We start from the raw sequence: 20,652 nt of genomic DNA, 5'->3' as shown, positions 1-20,652 counted from the left end.
GCATAACCAGTTGTTCTTTTGCAGAAACACACCCGCAAAGCATAACCAGTTGTTCTTTTGCAGAAACACCCCCCCCACTGCCGTACTAGGGCAACTGCTCTTAAAGACACTACAATTAGGGTCTGGCAATCTCATCCCTCATTTTCAGGAGTTTGTACCCTGGACAGACCCAGATATTCAAACATGAATGCCTTAAGTTAGACAACAACTAAATGTGGCCATCAGCCTGGCAGCACTGCTGTAGATGTCTAACTGAGCACTTGTTTGGAAACATTAGCTGCAAACTGCACTTGGCATTTGTCCTAATCCTGACAGGAGAGGCTACTACTATATGAAGTCTTTTACTTTGCTAGTGTCCATAAGAAGGCTTTTCCACACAGATTTATTGCATTTTTGAGTTCTGCTCTTGGCTCCTGGGTGGGTTTACGATAGCAACAAACTTCATGGACACTAAACACAGCATCTGCGTGTTTCTAAAACAACATGCCACACTTTACAAAGGGTGGGTCACGTACCATTTCTGCCAGTTACTGATTAAACTCCACCATAAACCTGCCAAAGTCCATGATATCTAATCTCTCACACACCCAGTGCCCTAATAAAGTATCTTGGCAGGAGTGACATAAAATGGAAAGCTTGAGTTCTGACTTCTCTCCTAAACATCTTTATTTTGCAAGTAATTGCATGCATCAGATTGCATTTTCAGGTTTTACAGTTTTAAGGAATTCAGTTTTCTGCTCTAGCGTGGAGTACTGCTGGTTTCTAGCATTGTCTTATTCAAATCACTCAAGGCAAATATCCACCAGAACCAGAAACCTGGCTTTGTAAAGATGGCCATGTGCATATATCTGAACTAAAATACAGAAAGGTGAGACAAACAAGGCAAGGAAAACATAGTCGGTTTGCTAAGTACTTTTAGCTGCTTTTCTTCTGGAGCAATAGACTTGCACCAAAATACCAATGTCGTTTGTTTGTGTGGAGACCAGTCTAGCTTCTGACTTGGCCCGACCAAACACTTACCTTCTTGGCTATGCAGTAGGCTTGGGTTACTAGAAAGTAGTCCAGTGACAGTGGAAATTTCTAAGAACCAGAGATTTACAGGAAAGCCAGTCACATGTGAGAATCTGCTACATCTCTGTGGAAGCAATGCTGCTTTCAAATCCTTCCGGAAGTGTTGTTTTTAAGCTAGGGGCAGCTCTCAGTTGTATGCATTGTCTGTAATGAATTTAAGTGTTTACAGTTGCATATACATGCTGCTATTTTATTTTGCACTGTTATAAATATTAATTGGATTTTGCTTTGGCATATTATATTTAATGAAAGATTTTTTAATTTATTTACCATTCCAAATTTCACTTTTGGACTAACCATATGTCGGTTTGTATTAGTCTTAAACCTTCTGTTGTGTCTTACTTGATGTCTGCTGGTTTAGTTTCATTGAAGAGCACTGATACTTGTTGGAAACAGTGATGATTCCTGGGTGCTTACCTGTTTTGTAATGATGGATAGTGTTTGTACACAGCCAATTGCTATGATGCCCAGTCTGAGTAAAACATGAGTAAAAGTGCAAGCAAAGTTCTTATTCTCTCTCTTCCATTTTTGTTCCCCTACCCCCGACACTCACAGCAGGGTATTCCATTGCTGGCGGTCTCAGTCTGCCTTCATCTCGCTGAATATTACACATCCTCCTTTGTTAGTATGGTATTGATGGAAAGCACACTTGTAGCTACAGTTCTACTGAGTCATAGCTCACCTTCATTCTCCACTCCCTGCAAGATCTTTTTGTACAAATAAAAAGCTAACCAAATAATCCCATACTCAGTCATTTGTGAATGCATGTGCTGCACATGCTACTAGACCGCTATAACAATCAGTACCTCAGCCGCTAACCAGTAGCTTCCCTCACGTCAGCGGGACTACAGAAATGGGTAAGAACCGGTAGAGATCCTAGGCCTTGCTGTAAAGCAAAATGTTTGCAAAGTACATGTTGTGGTGTTTGATTCATGGGTAGCACCCAGCTAATAACAGGTTACAAGTAAAAGTTGGAACATTGCACCACTTCACTCACCCATGGACAGATATCAGCTCTCTCTCTGGCTTAAGTTTCAAAGAGTCCTTCAGCTATTTTGAATGCATACCTTTATAATTTAGGAAACACTTTGCTTGCAGGTTTCTTTGAGACCAAGGGCAGTAGCTGGCTCACAGCTCTCCATTGCAGGAAATAAAGAACCACTTTAGCCACTTAAGCACAGCAAGCATTTAGGAAAAAAATTAATCACTTGAGCTGAATATCCAAGAAGGCAGCAGTCTATTACCAATGTGATAGCAGCTTTTGTAATAGGCACACTTAATTTTTATAATTCATTAAAGGTAGCCTTGGCTGACATTGGTGTAAGGATGCCGAATAGTTTTGCATTCCACCTTCCTGAAGAAGTAGCCTACTGAAAAGCTACCAGAACAAACAAAATAATGGTCCTACTGAAGGCGGCACATAGACCTGCCATGGAAGTCAACGGTACTATGCACCTTGGTTCCAAGTATTACAGCTGGTCCTAAATTTCGTTTTTATTCCTACTGCTATTGTACTGCAGTAACCAAAAGTCAAGAGTTAGCAATTTGGATTCAGAAAAGTTTGCTTAGCTCTAAAATTATAGACTAGTCCCTGTTCTGCATCTCAGTACTTTAATGAAGAAACTGCACTGCTTCCTCGTTAACTTTTGGATCGCTGCTTCCAATAAAAAAAAGTCCAAATTAAGCTGTGGACAAATTAAATTGCAAGTGTGCACAAGTGCTTGAAACCATTTATCCTAACCCTCATCTCCCTTTTAGAAACTTGTAGGCCTACTGTGCAGATCACGTGGAGACTCAATAGGATTAATTTGTAATAGTTAATTTGCACTGTACTGCAATTCATAAAAGCTGATTACAGCTTTCATGTTATACTACTTTAGAAAAAGTATCAGGTATTCTACATCATTTCCATGAAAGAAAGAACCTTACAAAAACCTGGCTTTAGAAAGAAGGATGTTGGCCTTTCATAAAAAGCTTGTTGTAAATATCAAATATGCTACCCTATTCTTTTCTGTTTCTATTCCTATCTCCTTGACACATGCATGAGTATAGATAAGTCATGTCATCAAAAGCGCTGTAGTTCTAATAGTCTAAAATGCCTCATTTGCTTTGAAAATATTTATTGTGCCAATCTCCAAAACATTTCAAAACATAAGATTCAAAATTGAACATAAATGTCAGAAAATGTCTACATGGATTATGTGTCCATTTAAAACGTTTTGATTAGCTGAGATCAATACTACATATTTGATAACTTTATACATGATAATGTCATATTTAAGCCCCCCCCCCAAAATCAAACGGGGATAAGCGCATACCTATTAACAAATTTCAGATGTCAGCTATTGTGCTTCAAGGTAGGAGTTACAGAATTATTCATGTGTACAGTGCAAGACTGTTTGCAACAGAAAACAATTCAAAGGAACATAAAAGGTATTGAGCTCCAAATCAAAGTCTGTGAATGGGCTAGGCCTCTGGTAATCAGGAAGCTTTTGATAAAGCCAAAGAGAATAAGACTTGGGCGTTGATTTAAGAGGAGTATTTTGAGAGAGCAGGGCATTCTGCTTCTAGAAAATGAGGAGCTGCCACGAGCACAAATTAAAAGTTTTCACATTAGTAACTGCACAAAAACTCTGAAGCTCATATAGTGAATTCTAAGAGGTTATGCAGATGTTAAACAGCTGCTGGGTTATTAATAAGCATTCAAGAAAGAAAAATGAACAAGCCAACAAAATAAAAAATAGCTCTGGACATTTTCCTGAGAGGCAGAGGCAGGATCAGTTGAGCTGGCATTCCATTTGCCTTTCCTGTGAGACCATGCACTCTCTCTCTGGACTTGCTGGTTTCACTCACTGCCAACATGCAGATATACGAGGCAGGGCTTCTGCAGACAGCCACCACTTCCACAAGACACAGCTGTTCCATTCCCTACGTGCCGTTATCCTGGATTATTAACTGAAGCAAAGGTCTCATGTAAAAATATGTGATCATGTAATTAAGGATTTCATCCCTAGAAGTATACTTTAAAAGCCAAAGTAAGATTATATAGTACATCTTATACCAACCCCGCCAAAATGCATAAGCTTTTTAAAAGCAAACAAAAAACCATTCCATTATGGAACTATACGGAAGGAGAGGAGCAGACCCAGTTTCCACAGGCAGGGAACAGGCCACAGAGTCAATCCGGGGCTCCTGGGCTCTTGCTGCTCCATCCTCCTGTTAGAACAGCGTTGGCTGGGTCTTCCCACCACCCCCACTCAAAAGGCCCCCTTCCTCTCGGGGGCCGAGGGGAGAACTCTGCTTCAACAACAACTCTGCCTGCCCGTTCTTCACTTCAGAAACAGAGAATCTTGTTTTCCCTATAACTACCAAAGCGCTTATCAGAAATAACCCATTAGAAAACCAGACAAATGCTTTCAAAGAGAGTAGTGCTTTTATTTCCGTGTAAGGAGGTGGAAAATTTATCTGATACTTCGTGACTTGTCAAAAATACAAACACAAGGCTTAGTCCCTTTTATGCAGCTGTGAATGGCACAGTAATTCTCTTCCAAAAGAGGAACAATCATTCCAATGTATATTGCTGCCTATGGTTAAGTAAATGACTTACAGTGTAACTGCCAATACCAAATATGCTATTTAGGGATGAAATTAGTTTTACAAATTGAAAGCTGCGTAGTTGGAAACAACATAGTGCTGATTATATGGGTCCTAGTATACATAGGAGGAACTGTAGTAAGACTGTTACCTGAAATGATGATTAGGAAGGTTAAAACAGAGTCTGAAGTTACCAACTAACTCTTACCACTGACTGTCATGTCTGTTCTATTGCGAGTTACACTGGATAATAGTCTGTCACACAGAACCTGATCCAGCTGCCTTGTTTTGTCTGAGTAACAAGTACAGAATCAGATCACACATACCCTAGGCTCTCTGCACTTCTGCCTGCCAGAAGTAGCAAATATTGCTCAGTAATATGTTTGATTACACTAAGACATTAAGGGTGTTCAGTATGTATTGATGGCATGTGTTTGACAGTCACAGCACAAATGCTGTGTACATTGAGCAAAGTGCAAACAAAATAGCTAAAAATATACAATATGAATAAAGTCCTGAGAAAAGTTGGCTAAAATATACTCCTGTATTATTGTTGATACCATTTTTATGAGTAACTGTACTGGCTTGTCTTAAAATCAATAAAAAGATTTAGTTAAAAAAATATATGTATTCACATGAAGGATGTACATTTGAATTTAAAAAAGCAACATGCATTTCCCTTTCAGATGACAAAGAACTATTAACTTCCTTACTAATAGGTGTACATCAAAATTTCACCTCATTTCTTGCCATATGAATTCAGCCTGCACAAACTAAAAAAAATGGATCTTTAAAAAGCACCTATTTCTATTATGTATTCTCCTGCTGCCCTCTTTGATTGTGTGAACTAGCTGGTCTTGAATCACGAGAGAGAAACTGCTACTATGACAGATGGTCCCATTTTACCATATAAAATTTCTATTAGCTACCTGTTTTGCCTGTGGCAAGAAAGCCTTGGCTTAATCTTGAATGAGTCCCTTTAGCTTGGATTAACTCTTTCAAGTTTAAATATCATCCCTATTAATAAAGCATGGCTGCATGTTAAATTGTCAGTGGCTGAAGAAAAGAGATTTCTCTAGGCCATGTGTATCCAAACCTAATGGAAAACACCTGTCAGTATGAAAGTGTACTGCTCACATTCTCCTCCCTATGGGAACTGGAAGAGACAAACAGCAAATGGCTTTGAGTTACTCAGAAGAGACTATGTAAATTAATATTTCTTTGGTAGGTGATGAGGAAATCATCCTTCTGATCTCCCCACACAGCGAGTTGTGAAACTCTGCTGCACTTCTACATCCCAATCCCAGACCAAGTCTCCAGCTGTTCTTGGATAAATATATTTAAGTGCAACTCTTCTCTTTCAAGAAATGTCAAGACAGTGTCATCTGGGAGCCACATGCAGATCCCCAAGTTCTCCAGCTGCTTTCACCTTGAATCATGGAGGCTGCAGCCTAAAGAAACTATAGATCTTCATGCATGATGCTCTGGGGACTTGGATCAAGATGGAGAACTGCATGCAGAGATTGGAAGCCTTTCTGAGCCACATTGCTATCCTAAAGACATGACAAAGGTGGTGAGAATGTCCTTGACCGATGCCACCCATGAGTGACCCTCCGGCTCCAATCTGCTGTGGCTGTCAGTTTGGCCATCCCTATTTCTGAAGATCCTACTTTTCCAGGAGAGAACGCTGCAAAGCTTGTTGAAGCTCTGCATCTTCCTCCTCATGGCGCCGTTTCTCCCGCTCCTCCTGTTCTCTGACAGACAACTCCATGGCAAGCTGCAAGTCTTTGTCAAAACTGGAAGGCACGACAGGGGTGCTGGAGTGTGGATTACTTGTCAGATAGCTCTCCTGCAGTGCCCTGGCGAGAGAAAAAGTTCCAAGAGATATATATCCCACTTTTACTTCATTTTTTTCCTAGAATGGAGTCTTTCCTTGCATTCTCTCCAAGAGACTTAACAGCAAAATAGGCTCCTTTTACTGAAGGAAAAGGAAGCAATTGCTAGGACAATGACAGAAAGGAGCATGTTCTAGGAGTCATGAAGTTTCCAATCCAAAATCCATTTCTCTCTGAAAGTGCCACACGGTAATGGCTCAGTTTTCAGCAGGCCTCTTAAAGCACACACACCTCATTTATAAGCAGAACCATCTGCCAGTACACAATAGGCAGGAAGATAACATTTTTAAGGCATGCACAAAATATTTCTTTGTGCTTGCAAGAGGAAGAAACCGCATATACCACAGCCTGTTTTCAGAGGGTCAATAGAAATTTGCTCCTCTGTTTATACAGGACACATAACTTGTATTAAGAAAGAAACAAAACATTTTCTTTAAGTGTCAAATAGTCAGTAGAGCAGAATCAAAATGTCCTGTTAAAGGTACTGCATTAGCAGCTGTTGCAAGGAAAGTAAAGAACCTTGAACGGTCTTTAAAAAGTAAAGAAACTTTGCTTTTAAAAGTGATCATGGTTTGAGCAAAGAAAAACTCCAGTCCTAGCACTGAGCTACCAAAGCCAAATTCTGTTATACAGGGAAACTTTGCTCTATGTTCTTGCATCACAAAGCAGGTATCTGGGCATCTAGTCTTGCAGCCTCAAGTGCTCAGGCTTTCTGATATTTACATACAGAAGTGTAGTATTCCTTTGCACTGCTTTCCACACTGACCCATGATTTGGCATGACAAGCTTAAACATTTTAGATAAATTAAATTAAGTTACCTCTGATACTGTATATTAAATTCCGGTGAATAAGCAACTGCTCCATTGGAGTGCGTTCCCAAAGCTTCCTAGAGGAAAAGATACCACCATGATTAACTGATCTGCTAGAAATTCATATATGAATTACATAAGTCACATATGACTTTTATTGATGCTTACTGTGACCCATTTCGGAAGTTTCAAAAGAACCTTCAAGGAGGATAAACACTCTCAAACGCCTTTCCCACAATTTTTTGCAAAGATTCTCACAGGAGATATATATACACACACACGCACCTTGGTACAGATTTAGAGATGAATCCTCCTACACGCAGTTCACGTCCAAATATTTAAGATACTGCTTTGCCACACAATACAAAGGTGAACTGAGATGCTGTCTTTGAGTTGGCATATGATTTGTTGGGTGAACAGGCCACCATGTAACTTTTTATAAGTCAAACCCAGGCCTGATGTTATACTTTATCTGATGAAAGAACAGACACTGAAAAGCTGGCTGCTCAGACTTACTTTATTTGCAGTAGACTCGAACAAACTCTGCTGAATGGCGAACTGCATTATCTCATTATCTTCATCTTGCACATGCATGTTTCTACCATCATCTTGAACATGGTAAGATTTGGGGATCTCAAACACAGACTGGTCAACCTCAAAATTAGAGCCTGTACAAACCAGAAACATACATAGAGTATGCACACTTACTGCTTGTTAACCCAAAAGTCAGTTATCAAAGTCCATCTGCATTTAATTTAATACATGAAAACCAACCCTCAAAAAGCTAAGACAAACCACCCATAAAGTATGTCAGAATGGGGAACTACAAGTACTTTGCTGTCACCAGGTAGGGGAAAAACAGATTAACACTGATGTCAGAACGTTTTACAACCAGTAAAGCCAATATGTGGCACCAAAGAACTAAGCAGGCTGAACTGGATTTTGACAAGTTGGGAAGGAGTGGGGGAGAGAGCAAAGCAAGCCCACAAAAAATAAGCAGCAATGAAGTGCAGCAAGCCACTTGCCAAGTCGCCCACTGACTACATATACAAAACAGCTTATGACATGCCCACAGAACAACTCAGCATTCATATCCAGTGCTCCCCATTACCAATCCTGACAGTGCCTTAACACTACTTCACACAAACAGGTTCCACATTAGCAAGAGAGGCAACAGCACTTGATTCCAAATCCAAAGGATTTACACTTAACAGAACAATCTAGAAAACATGCCAGGGCCAAAGTTCAGGCATCTCAGTAGGGCGTTGAGTGACAAACAGGGTTAATCAGTTTAGCAAACACATTCCAGATACGTAGGGATACTCGTGCATTACGCTTTCCAGATTGGTACAGACTGAACTACAATTTACTGTAGATTGAGCTTTAGTTCCATCCAGGTAACAGGTCTGCTTTACCCCACCCCATTATTTATAGCAAGTGCACAAAAGAAGCCATTGTGTATACCCACCACACTTTTACACTCCTTACCCAGATCACCTCCGGCAGCTTGCGATGAAGTTTTGTCAGCTGTCCTGCAACCATTGACATTTTCAAACGTAATTCGAGCATTCAGCACATGGAATAAGGGAATTTCTGTAAGAAGTACAAACTTTCTGTGAGAACATGTGGGGTCTGCTGCATCTGATTTACAGCAGTATCAGCCATTTTTACACATTTAGCAGATACATTCCACAGACAACGAACTGCACATCAGTCCATGAGAAAGTCAAGTTAACTGGAGGCAGTCTCTCTCACACACTTAGTCTTGCACAAATGCAATTCCTGGACATTCACTATATTTCTATGGAAGTTGGATAAAGTCTCTCCAATGTACCAGTTGCTGTTCATACTGCACTCTTGACAGGGACATGCCTTCACATCATTTGGAAACTGCAGCTAAAGCAAAATGCAGCAGTCTCTTTAATAAGCAACATGTCCATGAAGAGAGCACCTGGTATTCTGCATCATGCCCTGCAATGGATATTTGAATGAAGTTTACAATTGTGTTTGACTTATGAAGCCGCAGCAGCTTAGGTCCTAAATCTCAGACTGCCTCCTAAGATTTTACAACATTTACAATATTTTACAACATACTGAAAGCACTTGGGCTAGTAAGAGGCTAACAACTGCTAACTCTTAGTGGTTTGTCTTTGCCTTTGGAATTCACTTCCCTGTGTAAACTTTCAAAGTGTGGATTTAACGATGATAACGTCAATATACAGTTCTCTGAACCGGTTAGCCTGCCATAGCTTCATAGCCTGCCATTATGGTTAACCCTGCCATAGCTTCAGCCTGATTTCACACTAACCCAGCTAACTAGCTCACTCTACACTATCAGCATACATGGTAGGCTTGGCTATATTCCCAGATTTGCCTATGAAGAGATTGGTCAGATGACAGGTGGCATTTTCAGGTGTCAAGTTCTGTCCAGTTTTTAAGTGTTGTGTTGTGTGATTGTCAATGGTAATACATGGGAAAAGGCTGCTGAGCAGTACCAATTTTGACAGGAAATCCAGGTGGGAACTCCAAAGTGATGAAGTCTTTCAGTCTAGCAAAATGAGCACTAGTTCTGGCCATCAGATCAATGATTGGAGTGACCTGCTCCACAAGAGAAAGGGGGAACTCCTCACTCATCCACAACGTGGCTTTAAACCTGCAACAGAGTCGCACAGGAAGGCTTCAAGAAGGTTGGAACTTTTTTAACACAGCACAGCAAAATACCTAGCATTATCTGACAATACTTCTAGCATCTCGGAATGGATTACAAGGCTTTAGCACTAAATGGGTCTCAAGGCTGGCACTATTAATTTGTATTACGGGTGGCATTTTCAAGACATGTACAGTGTTAGCCCAACTCTGCTTCTACTGGCTTCGTGAATTAGGACAACTGAGCATATTTTAAAATGCCACCCTTAATTTATTCCCCACTTGAAGAAAAAAGGGGGAGTTTACATGAAACAGTAAGCATTTAAGACAAGATTATTTCTCACTTTTGTGTTCTAATGGTGACTTCCTTAGGTCTTCCTATGTCTCTGTCTTTCAGCTCAAATTCTGGATCAAAGTATTCCTCCAGAGTAATAGCAGTTGGGTTGTTTATTGTGGCATACTCGGTGGTGAGATCCTGTAAGAATCAACCACCACAAACCTGGTAACTATTACAAAAAGCATGAGCCTACATCTCTGATTCTAGAGCAGTAACTGGCAGCTGTGTAACACAGCTCTCTCTCCATTTAAATCAGTAACGACATGTGTACTCACAAAAACAGGACAGATTAAAAAAAGCTCCAGATGAACATGCACGTTCATCCAAAGTATAGATCTCAAAAAGTTTTACAGACAGGAGAGTCTGCTTCCAAATACATACTTTAACTCATACATTATGAAGATGTAATACTGAAAGCTAAAAACTACCCAGTCTTATACGCATGTGCTAATGCTACCCACACACACCATCATTCATTGATGACACCAATCTGGTGAGAGTACTTAAATCAATAAGAGATACACATGCCTTATATAAGAGAGTCAGGAAACAGAGCCATCCATTGGTAAGCCTAGTCCCTATTCACCTTATGCCTATACAGATATTAGAGCATCTTTGTTAAGCATGATCACCAATATTAACACTACATACCCTGCAGAACCCCAGGACACTTCTCTCCTCTCAACACCCCCAAGAGTCAGTGTGCGGCTGTTAAAGCATTTCTGCCCCCAAAGCCATTTTTTCTGTTGTCTCTTACAGCAACAGGTGGGGCTCAAGGTACATCTACAGGCTGGCGTTTGAACTAGTTAAGTTTCTGGACATGAAGGAAGAGGAAGCTTTTCCATAAGGTGCACACAACTCCCAGTAAGTCAGTTACTCAACACTGCAGGGATCTTCTTTGAAATCAATGGAAAGAGAAGCACTTTGCTCACCTGAGCCCCATACTCATGCTCCACTGTACCCAGGAAGGATTCCAGAGGGCTCCTGTCAGCTTAAGGAGAAAGAGGGGGAAAAAAAACAAACAGGCTTATTAAAAATGGCACGTCACAGTAGTGCACAAGCACACACAAGACTGCAGGGCCAGGGAGGCCTTAGTTCCACAGGCAGAAGATGGTCTTGTTTGTAGTGCTCAATCAAAGGGCATCATCTTCAAGGCCAGACAAGCTTCCTCTAAGCACTTTACTAGATAAACCCAAGAGTTAGTGGAGGAGGAACACGAGGAATACAAGAGAAGAGCAGGAGAAGAGAAGAATATCCAAAATCACTAACAGGAGCCTGTATGACAACAAAATGTTACGCCTCGTTTCCAGGCATCTATAAAGACTGTGCTGAGCGAAAAGCAACAGGCATTTCCTATGCAAGGTTACAAGCTGGCTTCTCTGCACCCTCCACTGTGATCTGTGTAGGCACTCAAGAGTTAAAACAAAACCAGACTGGGCATCTTGCAACTTTAGCCAGTGTAAAGGGAAACCAGCATGAAGTAAAGGTCTGACCAGGCTGTCAGGGCAGGCAATAAGCAGGACAGATAATGAATGTGCAAATAGGGTTCCACCTTCTGGAGTTCAGACAAAAAACTGAACCAAGTTTTCCAGACACTTGCTCCCATCAAATGGAATCAAGACTATGACAATAATCCTTATTTACATCTGGATTTACTTCAGAACCAGGTAAGAACTCTACCCTCCCCCAGGAGCCCACAGCATGTATTATTTGGCAGGGGAGGCTCAAATGCGAGCAAGATGCTTTCATTAGCCAGGCTGATTACTCCACATGCCACCCAGTGCACAAAAGCAGCACAAGGTTCTGTTCAGTTTCAAGCCACCGCTGGGAAAATTACCTTTATATCTTTTCTTTTCCTCTTCCGTCAAATGCTCTGTTCGGATCCGTGTTACTACATTCACATTGTTTGCTGTATAGACCTTTTCATAAAAGAAAAGGAAAAAATATGTATAAAAGAGACCAAGAATAAAAGTAGGACATCTTTAAAGAAGCCCAAACACCAAGGACAAAACCTAAAAGAAACTGGGGGGAGAAGCAAGAATCTGCCCACCTTCACCATATCAGAGACCAGGGGGAAAATGTCCAATGTGACTATTTAACTGATTCTTTTTCAGCTCTGAAGTGCAGGAAGTATTATGCGTCATGAATCCTGACAACAGTCCTGTGCTAAAACTGAATGAGACAGCCATCTGCTGGGCAGGCTGCTAGACTTACAAGAGACTATCTGGAATCACATGATAAAGAAACTAGTTGGCTCCAGACATTTCAGAACAATCCTACACCACCAGCAGTCAAAGAAGTTTCCCCACTGATTTCAGCTGGAATGGGACTGAGCCCTCTGCAATACTGGAGAGGCCTTAGCTCCTTGTAAAGGGATTTCATGTTTATTTTGACTGACAAGTGGGCAGCTGCCTCGGCCTTACTGATGAACCGCCCATGCCAGGGCTGCTTTGGAGGAAGGCAGGCTACGGAAGGTGCCTCAGGCAGAGCCACAAAGAATTTGAGATCCTCCACTTAGTGGTTCTGCAGGGCTAATAACAGTAAAACCTAGGTTTGAATCAAAGCAAAGCAGGCTCACTCAGTAAGATGGTGTCATTTGTGTAGGTCTTTGGTCATGCCAGACATTCAATGCAAGTTTGGTTTCACACAGGTCAGTTGAACAGTTGGACAAACCATTATATTACAAGACAAACAAACCACCCCTCTATCATGTTAGAAGAGAAGCAGGGGTGCAGAACCAAGCACTTGGAAGTTAGGAAACAAGAGAATTAAGGTTGCCTCTGGGTCTTACATTTGTTTTCTCGTGCATATGCATCATGGTACGTCCTTCTTATATGATCACATATAATCCCCCTCTTTGCACAGGACCCCACTTCAGTCAGCGCATAGGCTGGAGGGTGCTCATCATATGTATCCCATGCCTGTTTTTATCTTCATCTTTCAGTATGTGACCTCCTTCCATGATTCATTGAGCATCGTTCCTACTTGACACTAAACAGAGCTGTCTTAAAGATCAGTGGTGCTCTCACTGTAGTGCCCAATTTGTTTACAAACACCGGAGAAGTTCCCTTCCCATGCCTTGATGAGAAGGGCCTGTGTGGGTGTTATCGTTATGTCTATTCACATGGGCAAATAAACCAGAGATTAAAGTAAAACACCTTGACTGATTGCGTGTGTCCAATTTGGAAAAAACAAAACATAAGCTTCTCAACGTTTTTAGCAATTTACATATCCAGAGTACAGCTGATCATGTAATTAGAAAGTATGTCTTAATGTACATGCACAAAATGGTGAATTAAGGTCACGGAGGACCTGGTATTTCTAACTTCTGAGAAACTAAAATCAGAGCGGGGGGAATTCCATCATATGGAAGCATGCTAACCTCCCCCCCATATGGCTCATAGGAAAGACAAACTCTAGATCCGTGCCGGTCTTAATCTATTAGAGCTACTGAAGGAACTTGTAACAGCAAAAGGCTAGCGATGACATTTTGCTAAATCGGTTCTACTGCTTTCTGACACTGTGAGAATGCTGAGACTAAAGTAATAGCTGAGCTCCGCATTCTGGAGGGAAACACATTCTTGTGATCAGAGCCATTTGCCCCCCCCCCCGGTCTCCTTTTGGCACTATCCCCACCTCCCAGCACTTGCTTCAATCCCCAACCACAGGCAAAGCTCCTGGGTATTTGGCATCCCATCTGAAATGTCTCACACCGTATCAGTTTGTGTGGCAAATCAAGAAGGTTGTGGACATTAAAGGAAGATTTTAACGCTAAGATACTCAGGGAATATTGAACAATCACATTCGCACTCCAATTAGCTTTAGATCTCTTAGTTGTAAAGAATTGATTCTTACCTTTGCTTCATAACCATTTACACCTTCTGCTTTCTCTGTCCTCCATACCCAGAATCCAGATGTAGTTCTGATAAAAAGTGAACGCCACAAGTATCTATATACAACTTGCCATATCTATTTATCCTCCAACCCATGTTTTCTCTAATGATGTTTCAGCCAAACAGTGTTTGCAAGATACCAGACAAAGCCCCAGAAAACAGGTACAACAAACACAAACATCTTTCTCCAATCTAAGGCTGAAAAATGAGTCTGAGTCCATTTCTGTTCTTATTCATATCTCCATGGAAGTGCAAAGGCTAATATTTAGCAGGCTGATTGTAACAGGAAAGCTTGAGCCACAAGGAATTGGAGTTTCTGGATAGCATCACATCCTCTCCTGAGCCACTGAACAACTGTCAGAGTCAATGCTAGCTTAATTTTATCTGGCAACTTGCAGCTGGAAACTGGGAAGCCAGGCTGATTGCTGTCAGTAAGCTTTAGGGTGGTTTTCACAAACAATGTAAATGTTGGCATGTCTAAAATTCACTGGCTTTTAGCAGGATTTAGGATTTGGAGGCTTTTTTGTTTTAATTTTATTCCCCAAGTAGCACTCAAGGAAGAAAATCTTCACCCATCCAATAGAATGAATTAATGAGCTTTGACAGCTGATCTTTCACACTGGCTGTAATTCTGCACCATGTTTTAATAAATACTTTTGCTTTGCAGTTAATCAATGTTCCCACAGCAATACTTAAGTGTATTGTCATACCCCATAACACTCCAAAAAGGTGCAGCACTGAAGTAGCTCTTGTGCTTCTACTATCAAACTAGTATCTTCTCTATCAGTATTAGTACAGTTATTACTATCATTTACATAGGACTAAGCTAAAAATCAATCAAGCTCAAAGTCAAAACTGAAGCTGTAAACCTTATTATTGGATCCTCAACGTCAGCCCACAGACTGTGAACTAGCGTCAGCACTGCACATATGGTTCATTCTTGCTGTGTTGGCAATTAAGTGTATATTTCTGAAACCAGAAGATATTAAAACTGGCCCCATTAATATAGAAATGCAAGTGTTACAGTGCAAAAGGACTCTTCACCAAATGGAAACTGTTTGCAAGGCCAGAAGTAAATGTTATGATTTTCAGCTCATTCTCTACAGAATGGAATATGCAGTTTAGGGTATTATTCTAGGTTACTTCCAAGATAATCTATTACAAGATTATTTTTTAAAGTTATACTGCAAGCATAATCCTGCATAGGTGGAGGATTTGTTCATTAAGAAAAGCTTAAATATCTTACCTTTCAAAAGCAATGTTTTTTGTATCAAGGCAAGTATTAATAATAGGAGATGTAAGGCGTCTTTCCACATCCTTCCTTTTTGGAGTCATAGAGCCCAATGTCAAACGCTTCATTTGTTGGGAGATTTCAAAACGCTCTGTTGTGACAACCTTATCATCATGGTTTATCTCAATTAGCTCTGCCCAGCCTCCAGTATCTGTTGAAAGAATAGATATAATTGACTAGATTTTACAAACTTTCAGTAAAGAGGTGTCCAGGACACACACAAGGGATGACAGTGAGGACAAAGGAAACTGTCAGGTTTGCATTTGTCTGGGACAAGTGATAGATTTGTTTAAGTACCACTATGATCTTAGTAAGGATGGATGAGCAGATTATGTAGGTGGCCAAGTCATTTTTAAGAGTAATTTGAAAAGTAGAATTAAAAGACCCTAATACATTTGGGAAATATATATATCTATAATGTAGCTGAATGCTTATTTCTGTGGTTCTAAAGTTAAGTTTTAATCTGATTTCCTATATTTGCTCCAGAAGAATTTGTGAAGGAAAATTCAGCCCTTCTGTTCTGCTTAGAAACTTGAAATGCCAGATGGAGCACTTCTCAGCATGAAGAAGTCTGTGAAAGATGTGAAAATAAAGCTAAGCATTATAACATGTACTCTGAAAAATATTGTAGGCCTCATGCTGTCTGACAGTCAATAAATGAGACAGGCTAAAAATACTCACCTTCTCCCTTGAAAATTAAACTACGTTTTCCTCGTTCCCAACTCATATTTTCAAAGCCTAATAACGTGATATCAACTCGAAGCTTGGCACCACTTTTCCAGATGCGGCAGATATCACTTGGACATACTCTGGAAACCAGTGGGACTATAAAGAAAAAGACAGAGATTCAAATATAAAAATCCTTAGCAGAAAAGAAAGGAGTAGGAGGATCAAACTCAAACCAGAAGTTCTAGTCTTGATCCAGGAATTCCTTAAAGAAATTTTATGGCCTGCATTACACAAGAGGTCAAAGTAGATCATCAAAATGATCCCTTTTGGTCCCAAGAGCTATGAACCTCTGCCTTTCTTGGTTTAGTTTGTTTTTTGATACCTAAACAAAGAACAGAGGAACTATCAGAATTGATTCCCCACTTATGGTGAACATGGCAAGACATGAGACACTAAATAAAATAATTAATTGTAGCTATTTTTTTGTCCTCTGTCCAGCAATGGTGAATACTCAGTGGTTGGGAAGAAAGAGAAGTCACCCATAATGCACATAATCAGTTTTGCAACGGGAAGGAATAAACTGCTTCCTAAATTGGTTGGCACCACCACATAATTTTTGCCTCATCACCTTATGTATGACAAAGCACTGGGACAGCTAAATCCTTAGAAAAGCTTCAGCAACCACCAACATAAGTGCCATAGGGTTCAATTAAAAAAAAGGCATTAACAAAGATCTAACAGTTTATATAGCAGGAAAAATAGGCTGGAAATCTTTCATGCTTAACAAACTTTGAGAGAAAGGATGAAAGTAAAGGTTCTACATACATATTTTCTTTGCAAACCTACTTTTTTACTTCAACAAGTCTGAAACTGGCATGCATTTCTACTGGTTACAAGAGGTAAGAGAGGTTGTAGAAGACACTTACCCCAACTAGTGAATTCCCATTTCATTTCCACGTAGAAGTCAGGAGTCTAGCATAAAAATGGGTGTTTCAAATAAGCCAAAAATGGAGAGAATATTAACTCAGTATTTAGCTTTGACTTGTCATATACATTTAAGAAAGAAGAAACATTTGAGGCTGAGATGTCACTGACAACACCCACAGTGACATTTACCCAGATAAAACTTACCAGTACATTTAATCAAAATAAGGTGGCATACAACAAGACATTGTCCTGCAATAGTTTATCACTTTTCCACTGTACCCATCTTAATTAAGTTACTACGGATTTACATGGAGTTAATGGAGAGGTCATTTTGAATTGAACAGCCCATCATCCTGACTTAAGATCAATTGATTCCGATCCCCAAGCTGATTTAAGTTAACTGACACCAAACTAGCAGCTCCCAAAAGGGCATTTGACCAGCCTGCAACTCGGGTTTCATTAAATATTTACCTCATTAATCTTTTGGAGTAATTCGGGAACCCCTCCAAGTGTCATTGAGGTTTGCTGGTAGTCCCGATGCTGCAGAATCATGTGTACCATTTCTGGGTCTCCTGTACTGACAGCCTCATGCAAAACTGAAAGAAACCCAAACACGGAGGTGGGTGCATTTTTTGTTTTTAGCCAAAAAGCAGAACGCCTACAACACACGTTGCAGACATGCCATGCAACGACCATGACGACACACACAGGGCCAGATTTCAGAGGTGCTGGGTTTAACGCAAAGGTTATTAACAGACAATTTCCACTTGCGATCTAATCTCTTACCAGTCCATCCCTGGGCATTCTCTTTGGTAACATCTGCCTTGTGGCGAAGGAGGACTTTGGCAGACTCTATGTATCCCAAGGAAACAGCAAGGTGCAGCAAGGTCCGGCCTCGTGGATCCCGTTGATCAACATCCTGTTGAACAACCAAGAGGTAAATGATGCTGAGACCATTCAATCAAACCCCCATCACCAGAAGACACCGAGGACAGATAATACAAAGCTTTTCAGTGATAAGCTACAATGGGTCAATATGCATTATGTATTCTTACAGAACCATTCATGGTTTGCAGTCACTTTATCTTATATGACTTGCTTTGATACCCCTGTTGAATTGCCTAATTGTCCTCTTACAAGCCTGGCTTTCACAGAAATCCAATTGGAATAGGACTGGACTCTTTTAAAGTGATTGGGAGTAAGAGGAAAAGGGGGTGTTGGGAGGCAGAGAAAGCAGCCAGCTCTATATGAGGTTCCTCCCCCCTCCTGATCTGCAGGCACGATTTTTTCAGGAAATGGCAGGGTTCCATTCTCTGTACTTTGTAACTTTGATTTATTTAGTCACCAGTTAAAGTGGCCACTAGAGGGTATCATGACATACAAAACATTAAATCAGCCAAAAATCACAGAAGTGAGTGACAGGCTATACAATGCACGTTTTGTATAGCATTTAGTGAGAATATGGAAGTAAAATGGCAATTAAAAGAGCATCAGTTTGACTGAGACACACAGGACAATGGAGAGTGAGTACATTCTATACAAATCACTAAGAAATGCAACCACATGAGGCATAAATACCCAAAACATGCAAGCACAACATACTCATACCTTACTTCTATTTTTCACTACTAGCTTTAGAGATCTGAAACAGAAGAAGATCTATAACTAAAGGAAAAGGGGAAAAGTCAATAGTGGAATAAGATAGGAATATTATGCAAATTGAAATGGTTATCTGACAGCATTAAGTCTGAAACACCAAGATCGAAGAGTAAGGAAAGTTTGAATTACAGCATCCTCATCTCTCGCTGCTGTGATTAAGTACAGCAGTCCTTGCGATCTTCACTCAGTTTCTCCAAGCTGTAGTGCCTAATGCAGTGAAAACAAGGATTCTGGATCAGTTATCTTCATTTCTCTTCTGCTGTTAACCTGGAACTGTGCATTGCATTAGTCATTTCATGAGGCTGGCTCAAGTTTCCTTCAATACCTCTGCCACACACAGCACATCTGCCCCACACAAGAAGCAGTTTGGACAGAGGATGCAGAAGTGACATCTTTGATTTAAAGAAGACACTTCAAGCTTAGTGCATGTATTCTTTCCCTTCCTTTAAATGTAGTCCATTTACTTGCGCTGTAGACCACTGGGGGCAGGAAGCTGGACCTTCTTGCATTGCCATAATTACAACGATGCAAATCACCAGAATAAACCAGTGCCAAAATATTCCCAGTTATGGTACAACTGTTTAAAAGACGGTAACATTATTTTAATAAAGATTTAAACATAAAGAAACAAGCACCCTAACCAATGTGTCAGTAAAATAAATATTGCAGACAGACTGGAGATTATAAGAATTAGAGATACAGTACACAGCATCCTAAAGAGTCGCTCAAAGAAAGAAGAAAAAAAGAAGACCTAAGCAAGCTTTACACAAATATTAGCATTTCAGAATGCACCAGCAAAGTGCAGACAATCATCCTAATTAGCATCACAAGGTGACACTGTCTGACACTCGGTGCATGGACCCACTGTATCAGGAACAATACAATTAACAGGCTATGCGTCTGCCAACTGGTGCCCCGTGCCACAAATCCCAGCTGTTTAGCTGTGTATTAATAAAGTATCTATCACCACAGGATCTCAGTATTTGGAGCTGCACTGGAAATCAGTAATGGCAATATCTGAACTCAACAACTGGATCATTTCAACTGCTTGGGCTCCGATGCAGATTTCGAACCCATTTCTGTCTGTATTTTAATGCTAACGGTGTGCCCACTTTACACCTGCCCTACCGGATTTGGGTGGTTTAAGACGATCACGTACGTTTTGTCACCGGAGCAAACATACTCAGCTATTGAGACCCTAAGTCTCCACCTGGAAAGCTCAAAGAACTTTAAAAAAGGGACGTTTGTATTTTAACCTGCAAGGACTACTGACTTTGCAAAACAAAAATCATAGCATCCATCAGTGGAGAGGAGGACAGAGAATGATTCAAGAGCGTGCGAGGAAAACAGCAGCAGTTTTCAGTGAGCTACTGGCTGCCTGAGCACGCCATGCTGAGAAAAAAAAAGTTTTGCTCAGGTCCCGGCAGACCTGTCGCTGCGCAGGGCTTGCGGTGGCGCTCTCTCAGCAGACAGCATTAAGGCCCATCACATCTGCGTGTTTTTTGGCTCTGGGTCCAAGCCCAACCCTCCCCACCCAAGATCAGCAGACAGCATTTAACAAGTTCAGCGATATCTCTGCAGACATATTCTCGGTGCCTGCCCGTAACGGCCCCTTCTCATCACCGATAGTGCGTCGGCAGCCCCAACAGCCCGACGGTCCCACGCATCGCTAAGCTACCCGGCCGCGTCCTCGGGGAGGGTGCGTCACGGGACTCTTTTGGGACTGCCGGTTATTCCACACCAAGACGTGCAGCGGGTACTTGCTGCTGGCTTTGCCCGGCGAACTCATCCTGCTGCCTGGCGCTCCCGAGGGCCCTGCTCTCCCCTGCTTCACACCCCCAGCCCTGGCCAGGGGTGGGG

At 41.0% G+C, this 20,652-nt stretch overlaps 2 protein-coding genes across 3 annotated transcripts in view; one reads left to right on the top strand and one right to left on the bottom strand.

Moving 5' to 3' along the window:
* Window positions 1-4,482: 4,482 nt before the first annotated feature.
* Window positions 4,483-20,516, bottom strand: ANKRD13A (ankyrin repeat domain 13A). Of its 2 annotated transcripts, none has more exons than XM_025199441.1 (15): window positions 18,742-20,516; window positions 17,920-18,052; window positions 17,605-17,729; window positions 17,133-17,178; window positions 16,219-16,362; window positions 15,493-15,688; window positions 14,209-14,275; window positions 12,191-12,272; window positions 11,286-11,344; window positions 10,361-10,491; window positions 9,866-10,023; window positions 8,859-8,963; window positions 7,887-8,038; window positions 7,380-7,447; window positions 4,483-6,524 (listed from the first exon to the last, which is right to left on the bottom strand). In XM_025199441.1, exons 3-15 carry the CDS (start codon window positions 17,692-17,694, stop codon window positions 6,332-6,334), a joined length of 1,491 nt encoding a protein of 496 aa, XP_025055226.1. In that variant the 5' UTR covers window positions 17,695-17,729; window positions 17,920-18,052; window positions 18,742-20,516; the 3' UTR covers window positions 4,483-6,331. The 2 variants fall into 2 exon arrangements, with proteins under 2 accessions (XP_025055226.1, XP_025055229.1); XM_025199444.1 differs by having other exon boundaries at window positions 18,747-20,516.
* GIT2 (GIT ArfGAP 2) overlaps window positions 17,828-20,652 on the top strand; it is a 39,174-nt gene continuing 36,349 nt past the window's right edge. The window contains exons 1-2 of the mRNA XM_006015271.3: window positions 17,828-17,844; window positions 17,923-18,070. Of these exons, the coding sequence (XP_006015333.2) occupies window positions 17,828-17,844; window positions 17,923-18,070 (165 nt within the window). The remainder of the gene's footprint in view (window positions 17,845-17,922; window positions 18,071-20,652) is intronic.

The sequence above is a fragment of the Alligator sinensis genome, unplaced genomic scaffold (assembly GCF_000455745.1).
Source record: "Alligator sinensis unplaced genomic scaffold, ASM45574v1 scaffold628_2, whole genome shotgun sequence".
NCBI lineage: Eukaryota > Metazoa > Chordata > Crocodylia > Alligatoridae > Alligator > Alligator sinensis.
This window is presented reverse-complemented; position numbering and strand designations above follow the sequence as displayed.